Here is a 27,354-nt window from a genome sequence, read left to right as displayed (position 1 = left end):
TCTGCAATCTCTCAAAGGTATGGCATGCAACAAAAAGGAAAGCCAGTAAATGGAAGATGTGCTCAGGACTCATTCCAGGAGGTCGAAAGAGCTTGCCAAAAGCCAAATTTTCCATAGTTTTCCCAATTAGGCTGTGGCAGTGTAAATCTTTCAGAACACCATGAAAGAGAGGTAACCCAAGATATTTCATTGGCAGCTCCCCTTCTTTGAAATGAAGTATGTCTACAATCCTTTATTTAGACCAGCATTAATCCTAAAGAATAAAATTTCCTGCCCTGTAGGATCACAAAAGGTGCCCGTGATTGCATGAATAATCTTCACTGCTTGTGTAGAGGCCTCATAAAAGATTAGTGCATCATCGACATCTAGCAGGTGTGTAACTCCATAATCACATTCCGAGAGGAATGCCTTAGGAGGGATCTATTGAGTACTGCTACATTTGATTGGCAGCTCGAGAAATCCATGACCAGCAGGAAGAGATACAGTGATAGGAGGTCATCCTATTGAAGACCTCCATTGCCCTTGAATAACCTTTAGGTGTACCATTGTATAAGATAGAGAAGCAAGGGGTGCATTGTCGGCATCTAGTAGGTCTGTAACTCTATATAATCATATCCCAAGGGGAATGCCTTAGAAGGGATACAAATAGTAGTGCTACATCTCATTGGCAGTTTGAGAAATCCATGACAAGCAGAAGATATACGCGGATAGGGGGTCATCCTGTTGAAGAACTCTACTGCCCTTGAAATAGCGTTTAAGTGTACCATTTTATAAGATAGAGAAGCAAGGGGTAGCGATTCAATGCGAAATTCAATTTATAAAAATTGAAGGGAATTCCAATGTAGGAAGCCTTCCAAAAATATTGTGCCAAGAGACCCAATAGTAAGTACTGCTTGAGTGAAGTTGTAAGCACATTTTCGGTCTTGCTGCTGAACTATGGCAAATAGATATCAGTTCATTAGCTTACCTTGTCTGTGAGAAGGTCTCCTTTTAAGGAAAGCAGCTTTGCATGGGTGGATCAAGTCAGTCAGGACCCTTCTCAGCCTGTTTGCAACAATGTTGCTGATTATCTTATAGAACACATTATATAGCCCGATGAGTTTTAAAATCTCTCATGTGGCTTGGAGATTTTGTTTTTGGGATCAAACAGATGAAAGTAAAATTAACCTCCTCAAGCAATTTTTCCTTCTTAAAGAAATCGTTCCAAGGCCAATAAAAGGTCCTTGCAAATGACATCACAGCTGAACTTGTAAATTTCCAAGCCCAAACGGCCAGGTGCAAGGGTGGTACTCTCACTTTTCATATCCCAAATAAATCATTTTATTTTGTCCAGCATAATTTCTTTCAAGAGTTTCTCCTTTTGTAGGTTTGTTATAGCGGTCTCCGGGAGATTATCGTGAGCTAACTGACCATAATCTCTCAAGTTATAGTCCTCTGGCAATAAGAACATCTGAAAAAGGAAATACTATGGTGCTCCAGGTATTAGAATAAGTTATTTGGTTACTAAGAAAATTTCCATGCAATATTTTAGGTACATGACCCTGTCTCGTCGATAGGTGAAAAATTTAGTGTTACCATCACCATCCGTCAACTAAGTTTTACTTGAGTTTTGCCTCCACATGCGCTCCTCTTGTAGCAGAAGTAGTTGCAGGTCTAAACTACAGGCCCTCTCTTCTTGTGAAAGTAAATTAGTCAAAGGGCCCAAATGGATTAGATCATGCAATTCCATAAGCCTTTAACCCGTGTGCTTCTAATGTTTTCACCAATGTGCCTGAAAGTTGATTTATTCCATCTGTTTGGATCAGCCCAAAGTCTCTTCAGCTTGGCCTCAAATCTATACATGGGAGTTCCACCAATCAATCTTGTCCATGAGCCGATGAAGTTTGGAAACATCTATCATGCCACAAAATATCTAAAGTTCGGGACCCAAAGTATGTAAAGATCAAGGTGAAACCATCAATGACAAGCACTAAGGCCCTAATTTTTAGGGCCGGGCCAAGCCGCCTACCCATTGCCAAACTTGTGTGATCCCAAAGATTCATTTGCACATATATTTTGAAAAAAAACAAAAACACACGTTAACAAAAAGAGAGAGCATGCAATAATTTTTTTCTTTAGTAGATCAGTGGGGAAGGGGTCCCTACCAATAGCATGGATGTAATTCAAGACATCATGTTGTAGAGAGCCCCGCAATACTAATTTTCAAATATTGGTAATGCAAGAAGAAATACATAAAGATCCAAAAGCAAGAAATTTTCATACAACCGTGATAAGAAAAGAAAAAAAAAAAATCCAGAAGCAACTCTAGAAAACTTCGGAATCCCAATGAGTACATGCATAATTCTCAATAAGAAAGAGAGGAGGAAAACAAGATATACAAGTTACTAGCCTTCTCACCCCACCATATTACATACACAATACCATTTGGTCCTAAAGCTTCTATCAAACCATGTTACCAGCTGATTTCAATCAGCAGGTCAGATGGGTCTCAGACTACAATACACCACGCTAGGCATGTGATAGTACCATCTTATAGCAATGCTTGCACGTTTGAAACTGTAGATCAGAGATAGCCAAGTGCCATGGAGCTAACCATGGTTCAGGAAGCTATATTCATAGTGCCAACCACGGTTAAAACCTTTAACCATGGTTCAGGAAAAAATACCTCTTGCGACCCTTCGAAACATGTCTTGCACCTGCGAGAAAATTCAGAGGTATCATCACTTAGGGATTTTAAATTCTGAATGCTCAGGCTCACATGATGTTATATGTGGTCATGAGGCTGTCGCCGTCCATTCGATGGGTTAGACTCTGAGCGAGAGAGTGTGTGGGAAGCACAAAAACATGAAATGATTTTGATGGTAGTGTTGGCTCCTCTCTCTATCACCGTGCAAACCACTAAACAAGTGGTGATCGCCCTCCTGCTTATGGTTATCACAGTATGCTTTCCCATTTAGCATGAGGGGATTTTTTGGAGGTCACAAATCTTGCAGGCCTTTAGATGTAAAATTGGGCAGTTGAGGATATATCACTGAATGGCCACAAAGTCCAGTAAAGTTCTTTAAACTTTGTGATACATTCTAAGCCATTGAGTTTCACAGCGTCATAATTGCCAAAGTTTTTTCCTTCATATCCAATGACTAATTTTGACTTCCTTGTACTAAAAGTAAATAGTATTATAGCTCATGATCCATTTTTTTCATTTGTCTTTTCTGCTTTATTGTGAAGGATTTCCCATTTGGGTGTGGTTTGCATAAGGTTGCAATTTTCATATCTAATTATAACATTTTGAACTCCAGAAATAATTCAAATAAAGTAGATGATCAATCATAGGATGCACTATTTTTTAGATTCGAATTTTTTTATATTCATACATCTCGATGTCGAGATGACCAATAAGAGGGCCTTTTCAACATTAAAACAGCCTTTTCCGATAGATTTTTGAGACGCACCATAAGGTTACAACCTCATATCAACTTTTTCCTTCCCAATTTATACGGCAATATCCGGAAAATATTTTATGGCATCAAGATTACCTGAAAGGCTTTCTTTTTGTCATATTTGCATATAGAACAAGTTTGGAAATTGGACCAATGGGTGAAAGTGCGTTGCATACTCTATTGTATTTTGTGAAAGTTTAATTAATGTTGTTTACTTTATTTATTTATTTTGTTAATTTCTCTTTTTCTGTGTAAATACTCCAAAAAAGTTATATTTAAGTTTGCTGTTGTAAACTTCCATATCAAATTTTAACTCAGTTTCAGATTTTTTTTTTTTTGAACTTTAATTTAACTCTGTTTAATTGCCTCTCCCTTAAGGCCAGTGTCATTGAAGGGGTAATTTGGAAATATAAAACTCATTTGTTTTAGGGCATTTTCGAAATGAGTTCTAACACTAGTGATATTTCTTCATCAACAGGTTATCAAACAAACCAAGAGTTCAGCGTTTCAATTTGTCTGGTCAAAAACCAGTACAACTTTGTGAAATGATTTTAAGTGTACCTGCTTAGAGGAAAGGCCTATCTTCTCCAGATCACAAAGCTGCAAAAACCCAAATAAAAAAAATTATAAAACTTCTCGGATGCAATATGTGTGTGTGAGAATGAGAGAGAGAGAGAGAGAGAGAGAGAGAAAAAGAGAGAGAGATGTACCTCTTTGATTGGCTCTTGTGTTTCCTCTCTAACTCTCAGAATGTAATCTGCCCTCTTTTCTCCAATCCACTAACAATTTTCATCAAAAAAATCGTTTTATATATAAGATTAGGCAGCTGGGGGAAGCCTTAAAAATTAAAAATTCAGACAACTTCTGTTTTGGCACTGAAAGGTTACCTTCAGTTTCATAAGCTCGTCCCTGTGCATTTAAGTGACAAAAAAGGCCAATAAATTAGAAAATGACCTCTTATTCGAAAACAAAAATGAAGACTGAATTGGAAACGCTACTCGATTATCAAATATCCAAGCATGTGGATGTTTAATTGCAAATCAAGTCCCCTAAACAAATTAGTTAGGGAAAATAAAATTTATTCATAAAGCAACATTAGTGTTACCAGGGCTATGTCTAAATAATCCATGTTAAAGACCTACTGTAAATTTCTCAATGAATTGGGCCTCTTGAAATGTAAGCATCACTGTGTAGTGTGTTGGATTGGGTCTATGTAAACAAACTCAACGACATGCTATTGATTAGTGGATGTATTTATGCCAAATTTACCATGCTAATTACTTATGCTTCTCTGTTAGCTTTACATGCATGTTGACTTTACCATGAGATGTATGCGTGGGTGTATGTTTAATACTTCAATTTACAAAATTGATAAGTTCTACAAGTACAGGTTGTATTCTCAGTGTATTGTCACAGATTATGGATATTAACTCTTTTGTGTTTCCTAGACAAAAGTAAATGAGGAAAACTTTACATAACTGGAAAACGAAAAATCCGATTCCACTCATCAGTTTGAATTGATTCCAATCATGCGGGCAAAATATGAAACTAAATATTTAAATAATTTATGTGATTTATATATTGAGGTGCTTTATTGCTGCTGAACTAGTTAACCTAGTATGTTTGAAATGATAGATATGGGCATCAGTATACGTGTAACACACATGTGATGAAAGTATTTACATGTTCATGTTGTTTATGCAAATATGTGTTACTTAGCTCAATCTAGATGCCATCATGGAGTGTATGTATTCATATATGCATTCAATAATGAGTATATTGTTGTTACTTAAACCATCCATTGAAAAGCCAGCATATATGTGTGTGCACGTGTGCGAGCGTATGTGTCTGCATGGACAATTGTAGGTATTCTGAAGTGATATTTATGCAAGTGTGTGCAAAAAGTTGTTTCTCAGCTCATTTGAGATGCATAAGTAGACAACCCAGTAGCGCACATTGTCCCCCTGACTACAGATCTTGCTTTGCTGCTTTCTTAGTCCTAGTTCAAATCTGATAATCAAGGTATGAGGTGACTTATATCATCTCTTTGATTGTCACTTCAGGATGTAAACAACTCCAAACCTGCTGCAAACTATCTAAATACAACTCTAGCCTATTCTTTATCCAGTCAATAATTGTACCCTATGATGGAGAGAAAAGTGCAGATAATTGCACATGTTCTGTGATAAAAACAAGCACTTAATTGTGATCTTTGGAATCAAGGAATCAGGCCACTTGCACTCTGTGGCTCCAACCCCAAAGTATGCATGCAGTTATGCGCGAGTATCTATGCCTGTAATAAGCATTAATGCATGTGTACGAGTATCTATGGAGTTTTGGAGCTCATATGAACAGATCTATCTGCTTGTTTATATATAATTGCATGAACTTGAGCAGTATTTGAAGCATGAGCTCAAGGTAATGTGACTACATGAAACATGCTTTATAACATCACAAATGGTCTCTATGTTCCAATTTCAAAATGAGCTCGAAAATACATAACCCAAGGGATAAGCTTATGATGATCTAAAATGAATATTCTCATTTCCTCTAAAAGTATTTATCACCTGAAATTTATATGCTTATAAACATCATGGTGCAGATACAAGGAGTACAAAGAAACTTACTTGCGAGCAGTATTTAGAAACTGAATGTACTCTTGAACAAGTGAGTTCTGAAATCCAATAAAGCAATGAATAAGAATCCACCAAAAGTAGTAGCACTAAAACCTAAATCTAGTTTCATATCAGGGACAGCATACCATAATCATCAAACAGATAAGATATGGTACATGTTACTCAGAGGCTATTCCACTGTTTGTTCCCTCTAGTTTCCACTGTTTGTTCCCTCTAGTTTCATATCAGGGAAAATGCACCCCATTTAATCTCCAAACCACTATCAGTGCAAGAATGCAGTGATGTAGCCTAGGAGTCTTTTGCATTATGTCACCTGCATCTTAGTAAGGAAACTTCTAGCACTCGCTCTTGTTTTAGAGAAGAAACTCACCTTAATGCCCGAGCTCCTTTCATTGAACTTATCAAATGGAGTGCTATTACATAACTTCTCATCCTTGTCGTTAACCACATAGGTTGTATTTGGAGTCAAAGGCTCACTAATTGAATAATCTTCCCATGGATTTAAAGTTATATTGGAGCGGATGGGAGAAAGAGCATTTCTTGCTTGTTTTTGAGCTGTTTTGGACTTTGTGCTATTTGCTGGTGAGGATGATTTAAAGGTAATAGATGGAGTCATCACATTTTCCTCGTCTAAAATCTGGCCTGAAAAAAGAGAAGGAAACGATTGCAGATGATTTACATGTTAGTACTATCAAAGATAAACCTACCTACCTGCCCCTTTCAACCAATATTGTGTAATCTATTATTGAAAGTCTTAGATGTTATTTAGCATCTAGCACTAATACCTGTTAATGGCTTGAGCTGATTTAAGCAGCAAGTATGGCCCAGATCCTCTTTATGACCCTCATTGCATATTATCTACAAGTAAAGTCCCTTGGTTGCATTAATTGATAATCCAGAATTATAGAGAATTGAAATACTCGTGAGGAATTTTCAGTACCTCAACTTGTTTAGACTGCTCTTTGGCAGTTAAACCATAAAATGCAGAGTTTTCCTGCATAGAAGTCCATGAAAACATCACTTCAAATAGAAAAATATGTTCATTTGGGGATACTTGCCTATTTGGGTGGGTCGTTTGTGGGATTTGGTATGTCGCGTTACTTGAGATAATTATTGGTATCTCTAAAACTTAGTTATGGATGAATTTAATATGATGACATCATGGGTGGATTGGGCATTTTTACTGGAAATCTCAGGTATATTTGTACATGAAGAGCTCCATTGTAGTTTTCTATGGGGTTCATAATGTTATGAAAAAGAACAATAATAATGCAGAGATTTAGTGTATTGCACCTTATCCAAAGTGCACGATTCTGCAACTGGAGAAGCATTTGATATTGCAACCACCTGCATTGGTATCGCCAAAACAACCTTGAGCACCAAAAAAATTTTGTGCTACTAAATTTTTTTAAAATATATTCCATTAAAGTTGATCGCTGAAGAAAAAATAGAAGTAGTATTTTTCAAGCAGATTAACGCAATGTAACATCGTAAAACTTTATACAGTCTACTGAACAATCTGTACCTCATTTTGTAAAGTTGGCTCCTCGATAGTTAAATCGTGATGGGGGTAGCTCTCCTGCACAGATTTCTATGAAAAGTTACAAATTTAATACAAATAAATTCTTATTAGAGAATACCATGTGTAACTCTAGATACTCACTTTGGATGAGTCTATAACACAACCTTGAACATCAATTTTTTTTTGTGTGATAAAAACGTTTTAAATGCTGAAGAAAAATAAAACTAAAATTTTTCAAGCAGATTAATGCATGTAACATCATCAGATTTTTGTTATATCTATAGAGTCTTATGAACAACCTATACCTCATTTTGTAAGGATCGTTCTTTGGTAGTTAAATTGTGAAGGGAGTAGCTCTCCTGCACAAATTTTATGAAACAGCACAAATTTAATGCAAGTAAATGCTTATTTGGGAATACTATCTGCAACTCTAGAAACTAACCTTGGATGAATCTAGTACATTGAGATCATGGATGGAGTGGGTGTCTACCTTTTCTTTGTATTCGATATTCTTTTCAAAAGTTGCATCATGTGGAAAATTCAATTAATTGTACAAGAAAAATGCCATTCTAGTTCGCTATATGGGGCACATATTATTAAAAATAAATAAAATAAAATGAAGAAATTTAGTCTATTACACCTTAATCAATGCACACAATTCTCCAACTGCTAAAGGAATTGATAATGCAACCTCCTACATGGGTGTCGATAAATAAATATAAAAAATATGCCAATCATATTAAAAAAATCTTTAAAATTCTTCATTCATGATAATTAGAAAGAAAAAAGAAAAAGAGAAAATAAAAATTTATCAAGGGGAATCGCAATTTTTAGCTTCTTCAGATTTCGTTATATCTCTACCATGTGCTATTTTCAAAAAAGAAAGTTATTATGCTGTATGGAACTAAAATCTGTATAGATGTATATGTTTAAAAAGGTTCATTTTTATCATGACCATCTATATTAGTTTGCAATGCCGATGAACAATACAACCTCTTGCAACAAGAGATTGACACTTGGATATCAACAGAGTATCTTATATACCAAAAGGAAAATTTATCAAAATGAACTATTTAATATTTTACCCATATCTTTTGATTTAATTTCAAGAAACCCATCAAAATGCAGATAATCGTGAATTGGAATGGTTGAAAATTGGGTATCACAAAAACAACCTTGAACACCAAAATTTTTTCCATTGCTGAAAATTTTTTTTTAGATATATCACTTTCAAGTTGATCACTAAAGAGAAAATAGAACAAGAATTTTTAAGCAGATTAACGCAATGTAACATTATCAGATTTTTGTTATATCTATACAATCTGCTGAACAATCAGTACCTCATTTTGTAAGGATTGTTCTTCAGTAGTTAAATCATGAAGGAAGTAACTATCCTGCATAGATTTCTATGAAAACTACAAATTTTATACAAATAAATGCTTATTTTGGGATCTGTAACTCTAGTAACTAACACTAGATGAGTCTAGTACATTGACATCATGGATGGAATGGGCTACAAATTTTATACAAATAAATGCTTTTTTGGGATCTATAACTCTAGTAACTAACACTAGATGAGTCTAGTACATGGACATCATGGATAGAATAGGTGTCCATGGGTATCACCAAAACAACCTTCAATACCAAAAAAATTTCCATGCTATAAAAACTATTTAAATATATTACATTCAAGTTGATCACTGAAGAAAAAAATTATTAGAATTTTTCAAGCAGATTAATGCAATGTTAACATCATCAGTTTTTTGTTATATCTATACAGTCTGCAGAAAGATCTGTACCTCATTTTGCAAGGATGGTTCTTCGATAGTTATATCGTGAAGGGGGTAGCTCTCTAAAATTCTATGAAATATTACAAATTTAATACAAATAAATTTTTATTTGGGCAAACTATCTGCAATTCTAGAAACTGACCTTGGATGAGTCTAATACATTGACATCAGGGATGGAGTTGTCCACCTTTTCTATGTATTTCATATACTTTTCAAAAGTAGCATCCTGTGGAAAGTTCAATTAATTGTCCAAGACAAATGCCATTCCACTTCATTATACAGGACACATAATATTAAAAGTAAAATGAATAACTTTAGTCTATTGTACCTTATCCAATGCACACAATTCTCCAACTGCAGAAGCATTTGATAATGCAACCTCCTACATGAGTATTGATAAATAATCTTAAACATACAAAATTTGTCAATCGTATTCAAAATATATTTAAAATTCTTCATTCATGATAATTAGACAGAAAGAACAACAAGAGGGAATAAAAATTAATCAAGGGGAAGTTGATCCCTTCCATGTGCTATTTTTAAAAAAGAAGTTATTTTGTTATATGCAACTAAAATCTGTGTACATGTAAATGTTTAAAGAGGTTCATGTTATCATCTCCATCTATATCGATATTAGTTTCCCATACTGATGAACATTACAATCTCAACGATTGCAGCAAGAGATTGATACTTGACTATCAACAGTGTCCTGTTTACCAAAAGGGAAATTCATCAAAATGCACCAATTAGATGAACCATTTAATAATTTACCCATTTCTTTTGATTTATTTTAAGAATGCCATCAAATTGGCAGATGATCATGAGATGGAATAGATGAAAATGGGTAAAATGTGAAATAGCTGATAAGTAAGGTGTATTTTGATAAGTTTCCCATACCAAAAAGATGCCCATAACTCCATCATATTACCAAAGAAATATTTAAATTATGTATTCATGTTGATTAAACAAGAAATAATGGAATAAAATAATTTCCAATTAGCCTAACGAAACGTTTCATTACATCTCTACAATGTGCTAAAAAGTCGTTCAGTGATAAGTGCTGAATCAATATAATTATAAATGTTCAAATAGGTTCATACTATAAAGATAGTAGTTTTCAAGAATAAATAACATTCCAATCTCAGGGACTGCAACAAGAGACTTAACACTTACCTTCATAGCTGTGGTAATGGCACATTGTGAGTCAAATAGTTTCCTATGAAGAAAAACAAGATTAATCCATGTCAAGTTAAATTACCTAAAGATGCTGAACAGTTTTTCACTGATCAGCTCCAAAGAAAACTGATAAAAGTAATAATCTTCAAACATGGTCATAGTCATAGGAGCTTACCTTCCTTTCATACAAGACACTGCTTCACTGGTAGCCCTAGACTTGACAGAGGACCGAGAATTACTGAAACCCCTCACAGAGCCAAGAGGAGTCTGAGCTTTTCGCAGAACTGGGGAGAAAATTGATCTATGTTTTTGTGAACTATGGGTCAAGGTCTTGCCTTTAGCTTCAAGCCAAGCTCGAAGCCTTTCCTCCATATCAACTATGGGCCTTGGAGTGTCTTGCCTCCCATCTGATGGAGCATAGTTAACAATCTGTCGAGAGCGAGCAGCTAAGCTAACAGTGTGAACAGCTTCTTGGTATGCTGATGGATTCTACGTAAAACAAAAATCCATAGTATTAATGAATATATCCACCATGTTTTATTCAATAAGGAATTCTGTTATATGACCATAAAAACTAAGGTATAGTAGGATTCAAATGCCACTATCAACTCAATTGGTCATAAGATTCATCATTATTGACTCGATGGGAAAATAATGGATGCACAATTGAATTACATAACATGTTTGGGAACTCACCCTCTGTTCAAACCCTGTCTTACTTATTAATGGGATGATGCTAACCTTGTGACTATGCTCTTACAAGGACCATATGGATCGTCTATACTTTCCCTCCAAAAAAAAAAAAAAAAAGCTGACAAAGTACTGAAAAGAAATTTGCATTGATCCTATTTCCTTGTGGTCTATACTTAAAAAACAAAAAGGAAAGAAATAAAATACAGTCACTCAAGAACTATAATGTATAATAGGAAAAAATAAATTCAAAAAATAGGAACTCCCCAAATGAAGAAACACTCACCAAACAGGCGATCATTACAGCCCGGCTTCCTCTGCCAAGAGAATCTTGTAAAATTCGGGTCAATTTACTCTCTCTGTAAGGGACCCGTGGCTCATTGCAATTCAAGGCATATATCACATTTGACAAAGCAAAGAGTGACTTGTTAATTTTCGAGCTTTCCTGAAGACGGATCCCTTCATTACATGTTCTTCTGTTATCCTCATTACCTGGGTAGAAACAAACAAAAATCAAATAAAGAAAAAGAATAAAACAAAAACAAAAACAAATAAAAAATAGGAAAGTGTATGATAATTGGGAGGGCTATGAAACCCAAAGTTGATTGGTGTCATCACCATCCAATGAAATGACCGTAATGGTTGAGAGAGATTGGGAACTTCCACTGGGGTTTGGTAGGTCCATCCATTTGTCCATATCATTTCATTTGACAGTAAGGACCTCAATAGACAATGATTTTTCAAAGCTAACCATATTATTCTTTCAAACACCAGCCAAGAACCCTTATACTAAAAAAAGAAATGAAAGGCACCCTTAATGACAAGAGAGAGAGATACTTCTTTTCAAAAAAAATTAATTCCCAGGGATGGGGAAGTGAAAACCTGCCAAGTCTATGAGATTCAGCTTTCCCACTATAGGAATTCCAGAACCTTTATCAAAGGCAGTAATAGACAGCATCAGAACCCCATGGCTTCTACTCGACACATCATTCAGACCAGTATGCCCAACCTTTCTTCTTTGAACGCCATTAGCAAATATTTCACTAAACTCCTCCATGGAATTTACTGGAACCTGAGAGGCACACAAAGAAGCACTGAAAGAAAAAAAAAAAAAGAAAAAAAAAAAAAAATTATATATATATATATATAAGGATGGGATTAGCCCACTCGCCGATCCCATTGACTCAAAGCACTTGTTTGGATGCCCAAGATGGAATCAGCTGTTGCCCAACGCTTTTCCCATTCAAACTAGCAGCCATTTAATGGCGTAGCCTGACATCGGTACAATGTTACTGACACCCTAACCTATTCAAAAACTCTCTCCTCTCCTCTATTTAATAACTCCCATCTTTTTCCCATTCCTCAGGTTTAACTCCTTCACGATTTAATAACTCCCATCTTTTTTTCTCTCCCCTCAGTTTTAACTCCTCTTCCTCTTTTGTTTGGTTCCCATCTTTTTCTCTCCTCTCCTCGATTTAATAAGTCCCATCTTTCTCTCTGTCATCGAATTGGTTCCCCTCTTCTCTCATCTCTATCTCCTCTCCCTGTTAGCGATTCCCATCTTTCTCTCCCCTCTCTCTCTTCAGTTTGGTTTCTCCCCTCTCTCTATCCTCAGTTAAACCCCCTATTCTCTCTCTCTTCGGTTTGGTTTCTCCCCTCTATCTCTATCCTCATTTAAACTCTCCCCCCCCTCTCTCTATCTATCTCTCGTAGTTTAACTCCCCCCTTTCTTTCCCAAATCTCCCATCGCTCACCTAGTTGGCCTCCCACCAGCTGCTGTGAAGCTCTCTCTCTCAAGGTATGCTCTCTCTCTCCATCTCTTTGTCACAATCATTCTCTCTCTCTCTCAGATTCTCTCCCAAATGTCCCATCTCTTATCTGAGTGGCCTCTCTGCGTCGCTCTCGTAAATCCCTCGTTTGTCTCCCATCTCTCACTCTTGATCTCTCTCTCAGATTCTCTCCCAAACCAAACTCTCTCCCTCTCTCTCTCTCGATGGTAGAGGCTTTGATGGAAAAAATATGGGTCTTCTGGATGTTGAGATTAGAATTTTGAGAGAGGATAAATCTGTAGAATAAACATGTGCTCTGATATGTTTGTTTTCATAGAGTGCAATACATCTGTAGAATAAATCAGTGATGCTAATGAACTGTAGAATACATTGTGTCATATTTTTTATTTCCTCTCTCTTTAGAGTGGGGACAAATCTATCTTTCAAAATTTCTGGAGTTTGAACATTCTAGAAACCAAATATGTCATTATGAAGCTCGATGATCCATTGTTTTTTCTTGTTATAAAAATTTTGAAATTCACAATATATTACTTACATATTTAGAAGCAATTTCATATATTAAAAAATTGAACGAAAATCTTAGAGTTGCAGTGAAGAAAAATATCGATGGAGGATGTCAGATGTTACGTTTAGGAGTAAAGACAGTCTCCTATATCCTCCTATTGTCGTATAGACAATATCTTAGTTAGTAGTTATCTCTTATACGAGAAATTCATGGAATCTACACCAAATCAGTTGAAATTGATTGAATCTACACTAAATTTGTTGTGTTGGTTTACTAGTATTCACTGGTATGTATTTATTGGTTCACTCGATATGTATTTATTGGTTTTTCTAGAAGTTTAATGGTAGAATTGATCTAGTATAAGCTGTCAATATGTGTTCTACATGTTAAATTTAATAGAAAAATATAAAACAAAGAAAATTAGGAGATGGTTGGTATGTCAAGGCTGCTTGGATAATTTGTAAATGGTGTCTTAGAAGCCCATAGGATCTTGTATCTAAAACTCCATGAACATAATGTTATTTCTGAATCTCCTTTCTTCTTGGATTGCTTGAGATGTAACATATAAGAATGAAATCAGTATGAGAAATATATTTTTTTTAGGTTAAAACAAAAAAAATGGATTGTTGAATGGTTGTGATGAAGTTCTTCATATTTTCGTTGTGACTTCTTTATATAATGAATCTCGACAACCAATTCCCTTCAATGATTTTTAAACGCAAACCAGGATGTGGTCAGATACGTGTATTTTTATCAAAGACACACGATAACTACAATAGGCCTTTTTATAAATGCTCTGACTGGAAGATATGTAATATTCATTCATTAACATAATGTAAAAGCATATTGGTGTTTATTTGTAAGCATATACCTAACACACTTTTATCTTATCGTGTTAACCACTAAAATGAGACTAGATATGACTATCGTGTTAACCACTAAAATGAGACTAGATATGGCTATCTAGCATGGTGTGATGAGATTCTAGGTCAAAATAGGAAGCATGTGGTTAGAAGATTCATGTCTCAGAGGCTAGATGGTTGTGTTGCTGATGGAGTAGATGCAGCTTTGTCTAAAAATGAGAAGCACAAATCTATTGCTGTGGTCCCTGAGAAAGCAGACGTTCTAAAAGTTACTCTCATATCATATGTGTAGTTTTATTTATGATGTTGATGTCAGTCCTCCTTTTTTTTTTGTAAAAGGAATGATTTTGTTGGGACATAGAGCTAGACAGCTGCTTTCTTAGGGAGGGCAAACATCGATAGGATAAATAAAATTACACATATGAGAGTAACTTTTAAAACGACTGCTTTCTCAAGGACCATAGCAATAGATTTGTGCTTCTCTTTTTCAAATGGAGCTGCATCTACTATATCAGTAACACAAGCATCTAGCCTCTAAGACACGAACCTAGTAACACAAGCATTTAGCTTTTAAGACATGAGCCTTTTAAATCGAAGCTTCCTATCTTGACCTAGACACGAGCCTTTTAAATCGAAGCTTCCTATCTTGACCTAGAATATCATCACACCAAGCTAGATAGCCACATCCAATCTCATTCTAGTGGTTAACACCATAAGATAAAGTATATTAGCTATATGCTTACAAATGAACACCAATATGCTTCTACATTATGTTAATGAATATTACATACCTTTCAGTTAAAGCATTTATAGAAAGGCCTATTATAGTTATCCTGTGTTTTTTATAATAACACATGCATACGACCACATACTGGTTTGCGTTTACAAATCATTGGAGGGAATTGGTTGCGAGATCCATTCTATAAAGAAGTCACAACGAAAATATGAAGAACTTCATCATAGTCATTTCAACAATCAATTTTTTTGTCTCAACCCAAAAGAAATATATTTAATACTGATTTCATTCTTGTATGTTTCATCTCAAGCAATCCAAAAAGAAAGGAGATTCAAAAATGACATCTTGTTCATGGCGTTCTAGATACAAGATCATATGAGCTTCTAAGACACCATTTACAATTATCAAAGTAGCCTTGACATACCAACCATCTCATAATTTTCTTTGTTGTATATTTTCTATTAAATTTAACATGTAGGACACATATTGGCAGCTTATACTATTTATGCAGTAGATCAATTCTACCATGAAACTTCTAGAAAAACCAATAAATACCAATAAATACATATTGAGTGAACCAATAAATACATACCAATGAATACCAGTAAACCCACACAGTAAATTTGGTGTGGATTCAATCAATCTCAACTGATTTGGTGTAGATTCTGTAAATTTCTTGTGTAAGAGATAATTACTAACTAAGCAATTGTCTATAAGATAATAGGAGGATATAGGAGACTGTCTTTACTCTTAAACGTAACATCGGACATCCTCCATCGATATTTTGCCTCACTGCAACTGGAAGATTTTCGTTCAATTTGATATATCAAATTGCTTCTAAATATGTAAGTAATATATTTCAACTTTCAAAATTTTTACAACAAAAAACAATGGATCATCAAATTTCAGACTGACAGATTTGTTTTCTTGAATGTTCAAACTCCGGAAATTTTGAAAGAGAGACTTGTCCCCGAAATAAAAAATGTCACAATGCAACATATGTGTTCTACAGTTCATTAACATCACTGATTTATTCTACAGTTGTATTCTACTCTATGAAAATAAATATAACAGAGCACAAGTTTACTCTAAGGATTTATCCTATCTCTAAATTCTAATCTCAACATCTAGAACACCCATTTTTTTCCATCAAAGCCTTTACCATCGCGAGAGAGAAAGAGAGTTTGGTTTGGAAGAGAATCTGTGTGTGTGTGTGAGAGAGAGAGAGAGAGAGAGATCAAGAAGAGTGAGAAATGGGAGAAATCAAGGATCTGCGAGAGAGACGCAGAGAAGCCAACTAGATGAGTGATGGGAGAGAATTTGAGAGAGAGAGATGAAGAGTGAGAGATCTAGAGAGTTATTATGACAAAGAGATGGAGAGAGAGAGAGAGCTTCGCAATAGCTATTGGGAGGCCAACCACATGAGCGATGGGAGATTTGGGAGAGAGGGGAGAGTTAAACTAAGGGACATAGAGAGAGAGGGAGGAGTTAAATTGAGGATAGAGAGAGAGAAGGGAGAAACCAAATCGAAGAGAGAGAAAGGGGGGTTAAACCGAGACAGAGAGAGAGGGGAGCAACTAAATTGAAGAGAGAAAAGAGAGAGAAAGATGGGAATTGTTAACCAGGGAGAGAGATAGAGATGAGAGAAGAGGAGAACCAAACTGAGAAGAGAGAAAGATGGGAGTTGTTAAATTGAGGAACGAACAAAAAGAAAAAGATGGAAACCAAAACAAAAAGCGAGAGAGAGGGGAGAGACCAGATCGATGGGAGAGAGAGAGAAAGATGAGAGTTGTTAAATTGAGGAGAGGAGAGAGAGAGAGAAAGATGAGAATCAAACCGAAGAGAGAGATAGAGAGGGGAGTTAAATTCGAGGAGAGAGAAAGATGGGAGTTGTTAATCAAGGAGAGGAGAGAGAGAGTTTTTGAATGGGATCAAGGTGTCAGCACCATTGTATCGCTATCAGGCTACCCCATTAAATGGTCGTTAGTTTGAATGGGAAAAGCGTTGGGCATCAGTTGATTCCATCTTGGCCATCCAAACTAGCGCCCTCAATCAGAGTCGTTGGGCACATATGAATGGGATAGGCGAGTGGGCTAATTCCATCCTTTTTCATATATATATATGGAAAAGACTACAAAACGCCTATGGGCGAAAGTGAATAGCATTTTCGCCCATAGGCTCGACGTCGTCCTATTTTTTTGGACGGCGTGGATTAAAAGACTGCAACGTATATAGTGGGTCTGTTGCAGTAAAAAACACATAGAAACCGCCACAGACCATGTACCGTCCGTTGCGGCTCCGTTCAATAAACCGCCACGGACATAGCATGTCTATGGCGGGGCAAAAAACTATTCAAAATCACCTATCATATATATATATATATATATATATATATATATATATATATATATATATATATATATATATATATATATATATATATATATATATATATATATATATATATATATATATATGGGATTTTCTAGGGTTAATAATCGCTCAAATTACTTGAAGACCAAAGGATACAGAAGGGCATTTTGGACTTTTTATTTCCAAACTTGAAAAAAATTAAAATTTGAAATTTAAAGCTCTTCTCTTTCTCACACGCATTCCTATCTTTCTCTCTCCTTATTGTCCCCCATCCTCTCTCTCTTTCTCTCTCCTTGTCCCCATCCTCTCTCTTTATCTCTCTTTATTGTTCCCCATCCTCTCTCTCCCTGTTGTCTCCCTTCCAATTATTTCTTCTCTTTCTCTCTCTTGATCCCATATAAGATATTTCTGATCAAAAGAGAATGAGGATAAGGGAGGGAAAGGAGAGAGATAAAGAGAGAGAGGATAAGGGACAAGGAGAGAGAAAGAATAGGAAGGCATGTGAGAGAGAAGCTTTAAATTTCAAGTAAAAAGTCCAAAATGCCCTTCAATATCCTTTGGTCTTCAAGTAATATAGAGGGCAGTAAAAATAAAAATACGGCTCACAAGGGTCTCTAACTTGAACCTATGTAATTTAAGGGGTTGTTAACTCTAAAAAATCCATATATATATATATATATATATATATATGGAAAAAGTTAAAGTGGGCAGCCTAGCTTAGATAAGCTAAATGTACCAACGGCCTAGATTAAATCTAGGCCGATCTGACGATCACGGATGTCCGATAGTCTTTGAATTTTAATTTTTTTTCTACAAATCCAAATCACTTAAAATTTTAGGTGTATGTTCTTCTCATCAAGGCGCACCTAATAAAAATATAAAAAAAAATTATCCGTGAAAATAATTAACCAAAATACCCCTGAAACTTTACAGGGGTATTTTGATCAATTCTTTCATGTAAAATATTTTTTGAATATTCACCTATTTTTTATGAATATACACCTAACATTTCAAGTGATTTGGATTTGTAGAAAAAAAATTAAAATTCAAACACTACTAGATACCAGTGATCGTCAGATCGACCCATATTCAATCTGGGCCATTGACGCATTTAGCTTATCTAAGCTAGGCTGGCACCCTATCTTTTTCATATATATATATATATATATATATATATATATATATATATATATATATAAATGTTGAGATTAGCCCACTAGCTCATATGAACATACGAGTCCAATGGCCCGGATTGAATATGGACCGATACGACGGTCATGGCCTCATTTCGTATTTTAATTTTAATTTTTTTGCTACAAATCCAAATAACTTGAAATTTTAAACGTGTATTCTTCTCATCATTGCACACTTAATAAAAATATTTTAAAAGTAATTTGCAAAACTTAAATAGACCAAAATACCCCCAAAACATTTCAAGGGTATTTTAATCAATTTATTTCGATAAAATGATTTTTTTGATATTTTTATTAGATTCTCCTATACTTGAAGAACACACTTCTAAAATTTCAAATTATTTGGATTTGTAAAAAAAAATTAAAATTAAAATACAAAATGAGGTCGTACCGTCAGATCAGCCCAGATTCAATCTGGGCTGTTGGGCTCATATGAACACATATATTCATATGAGCTAGTAGGCTAATCTCAGCATTTTCCACATATATATATATATATATATATATATATATGTAGAGAGATAGAGAGAGAAAAGATGGGATTAGCCCATTAGCTCATATGAACATATGAGCCCAACGTCCCAGATTAATTTTGGGCCGATCTGACGATCGCGGTTATCTGGTAGTGTTAGAATTTATTTTATTTTTTTACGAATTCGAATCACTTGAAATTTTAGGCGTGTGTTAATAAAAAATAGGTGAATCTTTGAAAAATATCAAAAAAATATTTTGCATGAACTAAATTGATCAAAATACCCCCGAAAAGCTTCAGGGGATATTTTGGTCTTTTTTATTGCAAATAATTTTTTTTATATTTTTATTAGGTGCGCCTTAGATAAGAAAAAACACACCCCTAAAATTTCAAGTGAATTGGATTTGTAGAAAAAAAACTAAAATTCAAATACTACCGAACATCCGTTATCGTCAGATCGGCCCAGAATCAGTTTGAGAAGTTGGGCTCATATGTTCATATGAGCTAGTGGGTTAATCTCATCTTTTCCCTATATATATGTAAACTAAAACCTATGAGACGCTCTTTAGATTTAAGGAAATACGATTTTAAGATTACCTGAGAGAGATCCTTGAGCTGCACTTGCCCATTGTGATCCTCCAAAACCATAATCTCCTTCATTTTTGGTTCTAAGAGATCGTAGCATCGTTCCAAGTATACTTCATAGTATGACAGCTTCACAGAGCTTCCTGTTCTTTCACATATGGAAAGAATTTCAGACATGGCCAAGAACATAAGGCCTGGCTGATTGTTAGCACCCTGCAATAGTGTTCCACTAGAACTATTGGAATCAAATCCAATAATGTGTAATTTTTTCCTTCTTTTAAACTCTTAAGATACAAAGGGAAGCTTTTCTTGACATAGACAATGCCTAAAGCTTCATGGACCACTAACGACGGAAGTCCCCACTCTATCCGTGACAGAGCGGAGGTTACAACCTATTTACCCTGCACCAGTGCCGCACTCTATGTGCCCCTTGTCGCGGGCCTACAAGGTAAAGATCGCCTTCTCAAATCAGAGATGGCGCCATGTATTGCAAGCGAAAGATAAATATACAGCAAACAAAATTTTATCTAAAAGGCACGACCCCAGTCTAATAGTATGTCGAGATCCAGTCCCTAGTTTGTTTAACTTTTTATTTTTAAAAATAAACCCAATGACTAAGAGAAGGCAAATAAATGGAAAACCCAAATTTGAACTTGAAGTTTCACTGTCATTCCATTATTGCTCTCAGAGTCCCATTGAATATATGAACATTTTCACTTTACTAGCTTAAAATAAGGCCATTTCAATGATTTAGCCATGGAAAAGCCAAATAAAGGGAAAACCCAAATTTGAACTTGAAGGTAGATAAGCAAGCCAGAGTAATGTGCTAGCCCATTTTCTCCAGTCTAAACAACCAAGAATTAAACGGACATGAAATCATCATTGACCCACATATGAAATAAGGAAAAGAATATGATTACTGATTATTTCTTCAACAAAGAAAAATAAAAAAGGGAAAAAGAAACGCAAGCAAAAAAAGGGTTCTGCAAGAGCTTAAGAACATGGAGAGGTCAGGGTTTCTTATTCCGCACACCTGCATTGTGTAAGTTTTTCCACTCCCTGTTGCTCCATAGGCAAATACCGTGGCATTAATTCCTTGAAAAAGCCCTGGAAAAATGGGCCTGACCTCTCTTGAGAAAATTGAAGCCAGATCCTCATCTTGGCCATAGCAGGAATCCAATTTATAACATTCTCTTCGGCTACAAGAAAAAAAATTCAACAGTCATTCTCCTCTTCAATGAAAAACCCAAAAACGAAGCATCACAAATTTGTTGGGGGAAGAGAGTGAGAGAGAGAGAGATCAAAGAACAGTTAGCATATACTATCTATAGAGAACCCCAAAAATGGTAGCATTAAATTGGGGTAAAGAGAGAGAGCAAGGTGACAATTACCTGGTTTCTTGATCTTTAATGCACAGAGTAACTTCTTGCCCACGATCCCCTTCTGGCTTAGGAATGAATGTACAGGGGATTGGGTTTCCTCCACTTGCCTTGATCTCAGAGGCTAGAAAAGGCCTGATCCTTACTATAACCCTGATCTTAGCATCTGAACCTGATGGGAAATACCTTACACAAGGTGAAAACCTAACTGTTTTGGGGGTTCTTGAAGCAGCAGGAGTCGCCATTAGGACTAATATCAAGGATCGAGCTGCTAGAGAGAGAGAGGGAGAGAAGAAGGCAGGGTGTAGAGAGAGTGAGCAATGGATGATGGGGCTTGGGAACAAGAGAGAGAAAGGTAGAAAGAGGAAGATACAGTTATGGCCGTTGGAAAAGCTTGGGAGACGTTGCGGAGTTTGAATTTGAATTTAGGAGTATGGAAAAGTAAGGCGGACCACATATGGGAAGCCGCATTTGGAGGCCGTACTCTAGGCAGTGTTTTATAAAACGCGGATCCGAGTTGAGAGATTACGTTATAGTTAAAATGTTTTAGAAATTGCTGATCCAAATTCAGAATCATCAATATTGTCTCAGAATTAGTAAGATGCAGGGTCAAAATTTGTCTGGTGTTTGGAATTGATCTGGTTTATATATTAGTGTTTGACAAATTGGACGGTCCAACTCGGAACCGGCCTAGTAAATCCGAATAGGTGGACGGTCCAATCGGAACCGGCCTAGTAAATCCGAATAGGTGGTATAGTAAGTTACTTTTTAAAAAATTCAAAAAATATATGTATAATCCCCAAAAAAAAGGAATTGGTTTGTAATGTTTTTTTATCATTTTGGCAAATATTGGAATGTCTTTGGGCTATCAATACTTATTTTTATTTTTATTTTTATTTTTTGGATTATTCCTACAATACTGATGGATACAAATTGATTTTTTAATTTTTTTTTTTAACTATTTTTCAACTTTATTTGGATGTGTTTTGTTTAGTTATATTCATATTTTTCAAGATTTTGTGTGTCTTTTTTTAACATTTTTTGGCTTGCCTGAGACCTGCTTAGTTGGGCTCACGAATGAGTCGGACCCAACCAAGGGCCTTGACGGTTTCCGAGCCCAGTTCTTTTTTTCTAACATTGATTTTACCATTCTCCCAATTTTGTCGTCAAACAAGACGAGACTCAGCTGATTGAACAAAAAAATTTGGGAAAGGAGAACGCATATCGAAGTTTTGTCTTTTGTCTCTCATTTTTTTAATAATTTTTATCAAATTTATTAATGAGTGCTTTTTTTTCAGTTTAAATGTATTTTTTTTTTTTCTTTTTCTTTTTGGCGAATTTACATCTAACATTGTTTTTGCATATTTTAGAATTATTTAGCTCAATCTTTATTTTTTTTGAAAAGTCTAAAAAATAGTTCTATATTTTGTATATATTACACTAGATTTGTTTGGAATTTTGGTATAGAGGGTGTCAGGCACTTTTGGTGGACTATTTTAAACAATATTTTGCATATTTCAAATTTTCAGCTCATTTTAAAAACAAAAAAAAACCCGCAGATTTTTTAAATAATTCTAGATTTTGTATACATTATGCTTGATCTATTTGAGATATTTTTTTGCACAAAGTGTTAATCATGTTTTGATGGTATTAAGAGTGGAGTGGCAAATTCTCTTGGAAATCATGAGGTGTATGAGTTTTGGTAAAAAATCGTAAGGGTAAATGAGAGGTTGCCTTTCCAGTGCACATTCCTATGTGATTGTAAATGGATCTCCTAAAGGTAAAGGTTGCTAGCTGAAGGTGATCCCCCTGTCGCTTTTTTTTTTCACGCTATTGGCAGAAGCGTTTAGCATGATTTCCAAAGTAGAATGTTTGGGGAAAATTTATGGTTTCAAAGTTGCTCGTGGGGGGGTTGCGCTTTCGTATATCTCATTTGCAGTATGTGACGACACAATGATTTTTTGTGATGCGAGTGCTCAACAGTTGGTTTATCTCACTAAATTTCTTACTTGTTATGAAGTTATTTAGGGTTTAAAAGTAAACTTTAAAAAGACATCGATTGTAGGGATGAACTGTGAGAATGTCTTATTGAAGTAGCTAGCTAATTTGGTTGGATGTAAGGTAGAGTCATTTCCCATTACTTAGTAGTCAATTTCAGATTCATGGGTCTCTAGATCAGTGTGGGACCTGGTGGTGAAAAGGGTAAACACCAAATTGGATTTATAAAAACAAAAGTGCTCTCGTCGGGTGGTCGACTTACATTGCTTATATCTTCAATGGCAAATTTGCCCATTTACCACATGTCTTTATTAGTTAGCGATGCTTTCTTCGGTTTATAAGGAATTTGAGAAGTTAATGAGGATCTTTTTATTGGTAATATTGAGATGAAAGAAAGGTACTATCTAGTAGGGTAGGACAAAGTGCGTGAGCCAAAGTCTGAAAGCTAGGAAAATTAAACTTGTTGGTGAAGTGGTGGTGGATAGTTATACATTGTGAGGATCAGTTATGGTGACAGGTAATTGCTGCAAATTATGGTTTTAATATTGATTCCTTTATGAGTGGACGGGGTGTTAGTAATTGCTGCAAATTATGGTTTTAATATTGATTCCTTTATGAGTGGACGGGGCGTTAGGTGTTTGAGGTGTTCTCAATTGTGGAAAGGTATTAGGGAGTGAGAAGCATTGTTTCAAGGAATGGGAGGTGGGTCATGGGCAAGGGGAACAAAGTTAGGTTTTGGCATCTTAGGTAGTTGCGGACAATTTGATGTCTCAAGGACACAATGTTCAGTGGCATGTGTAGTGTGATAGAATCCCAGAGGTAGTCTTCGACCAGCTTTCTTGCTTGGTGAGTTCGGTATATATATCTAGGAATTGTGAGGATGTGGTGATATATGGGAATGTGAACAAGATGGGGAGTTTTCGGTAAAGTTTGTGTTCATATTTCTTCATCATAAGAGATTCAGAGACGTGCGCTCCTGGCTGTTTCAACTTTGAAAGTTGCTTGTCCCACATAAAGTTCAATTACTTCTTTGGTTCCTGTTACAAGATAAGGTGCTAACCATTGATAATTTGAGGAGGGGTCAGATTTTGGTTAACATATGTTTACTCTGTAGAAAGGATGAGGAGAGTGTTAATCATTTATTCTTTCATTGTCCTTTTACTCGAGAAATTGGCCTCCAATTTGATAGGGGTTCAATTGTTATTGCCTCAATTTGTTGCCAATACTTTTCAGCAAGTTGATATCCCGAGGTATGGGCAGATTATTTGGAAAACTTTTAAGATGGCTATCCTTTAGGAAGGATGGAAGGAATCGAACCACAGAACTTTTTTCGGGACTCTTCTCAATTTGATGGAGATTAAGGAGTGAATCCTTCACGATCTATAGTGTTGGTTCTCAAGTACTAAGGAGAACGGAGGTTTCTCAAAGGTGGATGTGTGGAAGAATCTCCATAACGATATGAATAGTCGTACTTGGCACCTTTGTCCTAGGGGAAGATGGCATTCGCCTTTCGACAATTGTATCAAGTTAAACTTCGATGGTAGCAGTTTTGGAAATCCTAGACTTGTAGAAATTGGTGGTGTTTTTAGGAACTCTACTTCTCATTTCTCTTTCCCTTCGAGGGCCCATGTGGCTTTGTGATGGCTAATGAGGCTAGTTCCGAATGGTATCTCAAGGATTGAAAATCATTGAGAGACTACGTTTCGAATGGTATTGCAAGGACTGAAAATCATTGAGAGATGACCTCCTACGCCTTGTGTTGTGGAAAGGGATTTTATGAATTAATGTAGGAGGGGTTGGTAGGCGTCTATGGGATTTATTGTCAATTTGGGCCGAACCCCAGGATTTATGTGAAAATTTGTTGGTTTTGTTCCAGTATGTTTATCATGATACGCATTCAGTTGCGGATTGTCTTGTAAAGTGTGGGGCCAGCATGGTGGAGTTTATGGTTTATCATGCATGATCGTATTGTACTTTTAACTTTTACCCATTAATAAAAAGGTGCGGTTTGTATAGAGCCTAGACCCTAAATGATCAAGTTAGAGCCTACCTTCAAATAGTACCGAGAAATGTGGTTTCAATACTGAAAATCATTTTGATAGCCTTAAAATATTTTTCATCTTTATTTATAAAGTTTTAAAGCTTCAAGAATAGTGTAGATCGATAGATCTATGAAAATCTTGAAAATTGATAGTCCAAAAATGCGTTATAAAATACAATATTTCCAAACCTTGAAATCCATTTTTTTCTCGTGTGCATACATCTTGATGTCTAGATAATAAAGATATTGGACATCAAAAACAACCTCTTCTAGTGAAATTTTGAGGTAGGCTCTAATTTGATTGTTTAGAGCTTCGGCCCTATATAAACTTTTTCTTGTTAAAAATTAATAATCATTATTTTTTAGAATGTGGTTGTAGTCGGAGAAATGAAAGAAAGAGAGAGATTGTATCTTAGACCAGTGTTTTTAAAACGTGGATAAGCCAACCTTTTTGGTTGAGTGTAAAACAAATTGCCTTTTATACAAACGTATAAAAACTTCGATAAGTTGATCTGTCAAAAGTGTAGAGCACATATGCATAACACATATTGCATTTTAGACTGATATTTTAAAGAAAAACTATATAATGAGATTATTTATCTTTGGTATAAAGTGGTCACAATTAATCTCAACTATTGGATGTGAAATTGAGTGGTTGTATTTATTTCATTGATCCAGCTCAAAGAAAAGTAATTTTTTCGAAATTTTGTGACACACCCAAGCTATCAGATTTCACATCAGATGGTTATAACTTATAAATAATTGTAAACTCTTTGTATCAAAAGTAAATGGTCTCATTGTATACGATCTCTATTTTAAATCTTGGATAATTATGAGTTAGAAAGAGTTTATATAAGGGTGAGGCCCTAAACAAATTAAATTAAGGTCTTCAAAATTTTACTAGACCTCTTTGTACCAAAAGTAAATGGTCTCATTGTATACAATCCTTATTTTAAATCTCGAATAATTATGAGTTAGAAAGAGTTTATATAAGGGTGAGGCCCTAAACAATCAAATTAAGGTGCACTTCAAAATTTTACTAGAAGAAGTCATTTCAATGGTGAAAAACCCTCAAATTCAATCATCTCAACCTCAAGATGTATTGACATGAGAAAAAATAGATTTCAAGTCTTGGAAATATTGTATCCTATAATGTATTATCTGGATTGTTAATTTTCAAGTGTTCATATATATGCACGATCTATACTATTTTTTAATTTTAAAATTTTATAATTAGAGATGAAAATAAATTATATAAAAATTAATTATACTGAAACAAAATATTTCAATACTATTTGAAGGTGCACCGTAATTTGATTGTTTAGGACCTCAACCTTATACAAACCACAACCTTATGAGTTTAACTCAAGACAGTCATATAGACAATCAATCAAGTCAAACTCTCAGTATTTGCATTTGTTTGATAATATCATCAAAACTAGCTAATATAATGCTCAATGTTTTTTTCAAAAACCACTGATCTCAATTTTTCAGATTTTTCATGATTTTTATTATTCTACCAATCCCATATGGCCAAACCGGGCGGATCACTAATCAAAATTGGCCCATTAACCGGTAGACAAACCGGCCAGTTCCGGTTTCAAAACACTAGTTTTAGGGAATAAATACAATGATGAAGTTTTTGCAAGGCCTAGGCTTTACGAAAACAAAGTAAAGCCTCACCTCAAATCCTTGTCTGAAAAGCACTTTGAGCATCAAAAATCTCCATGATGGGTCTAAAATCAATTTCCAACACCGACTAAGTAATTTGAAGCTCAAAAAATGATACAGATCTTGTGGATCCATAAACACTTATTTTTTGGATAAAATGGACGGTCTAGATAGTATGTTATAATATACAATATTGTCAAGGCTTGAAATCTTTAAAAAAAGAAAAAAAAAAAAAAAATCATAGTGGTCAAGGTCGAGATAATCAGTTTGAAGGTTTTTTGATGCTAGAACTATAATTTCTTATGAGTTTTGAGACAAGGCTTTACTTATTTTGACAAAACAGCAGCCCTATAAAAACATTTTCCATTGTTGAGTGAGGATTTGTTCGATGTAATGTGGTTGTTATCCTTTTAAAATCATGTGAACAACTGGTCCTTTATATCATGATCTATATGGTCATGATAACTTGATGGCCTAGTTGTTGTCCGTCTGCC

The 27,354-nt window shown here is 35.2% G+C and overlaps 1 protein-coding gene across 13 annotated transcripts; it reads right to left on the bottom strand.

Moving 5' to 3' along the window:
* Window positions 1–2,175: 2,175 nt before the first annotated feature.
* Window positions 2,176–21,658, bottom strand: LOC18436083 (ATP binding microtubule motor family protein). Of its 13 annotated transcripts, none has more exons than XM_020668420.2 (20): window positions 21,163–21,658; window positions 20,805–20,970; window positions 19,784–19,984; window positions 12,137–12,326; window positions 11,541–11,746; window positions 10,740–11,053; window positions 10,562–10,604; window positions 9,717–9,770; window positions 9,531–9,614; window positions 7,904–7,957; window positions 7,602–7,655; window positions 7,370–7,423; window positions 7,017–7,070; window positions 6,862–6,934; window positions 6,447–6,718; window positions 6,068–6,114; window positions 4,328–4,349; window positions 4,151–4,219; window positions 4,002–4,040; window positions 2,176–2,696 (listed from the first exon to the last, which is right to left on the bottom strand). In XM_020668420.2, exons 1-20 carry the CDS (start codon window positions 21,393–21,395, stop codon window positions 2,652–2,654), a joined length of 2,274 nt encoding a protein of 757 aa, XP_020524079.1. In that variant the 5' UTR covers window positions 21,396–21,658; the 3' UTR covers window positions 2,176–2,651. The 13 variants fall into 13 exon arrangements, with proteins under 13 accessions (XP_020524079.1, XP_088729816.1, XP_020524080.1 ...); XM_088873690.1 differs by having other exon boundaries at window positions 19,784–19,914; window positions 21,163–21,479; XM_020668421.2 differs by lacking the exon at window positions 7,904–7,957 and having other exon boundaries at window positions 21,163–21,552.
* Window positions 21,659–27,354: the final 5,696 nt, after the last annotated feature.

Source organism: Amborella trichopoda, chromosome 8 (genome assembly GCF_054954075.1).
Source record: "Amborella trichopoda isolate Santa Cruz 75 chromosome 8, AtrichopodaSantaCruz75HAP2 v2.0, whole genome shotgun sequence".
NCBI lineage: Eukaryota > Viridiplantae > Streptophyta > Magnoliopsida > Amborellales > Amborellaceae > Amborella > Amborella trichopoda.
This window is presented reverse-complemented; position numbering and strand designations above follow the sequence as displayed.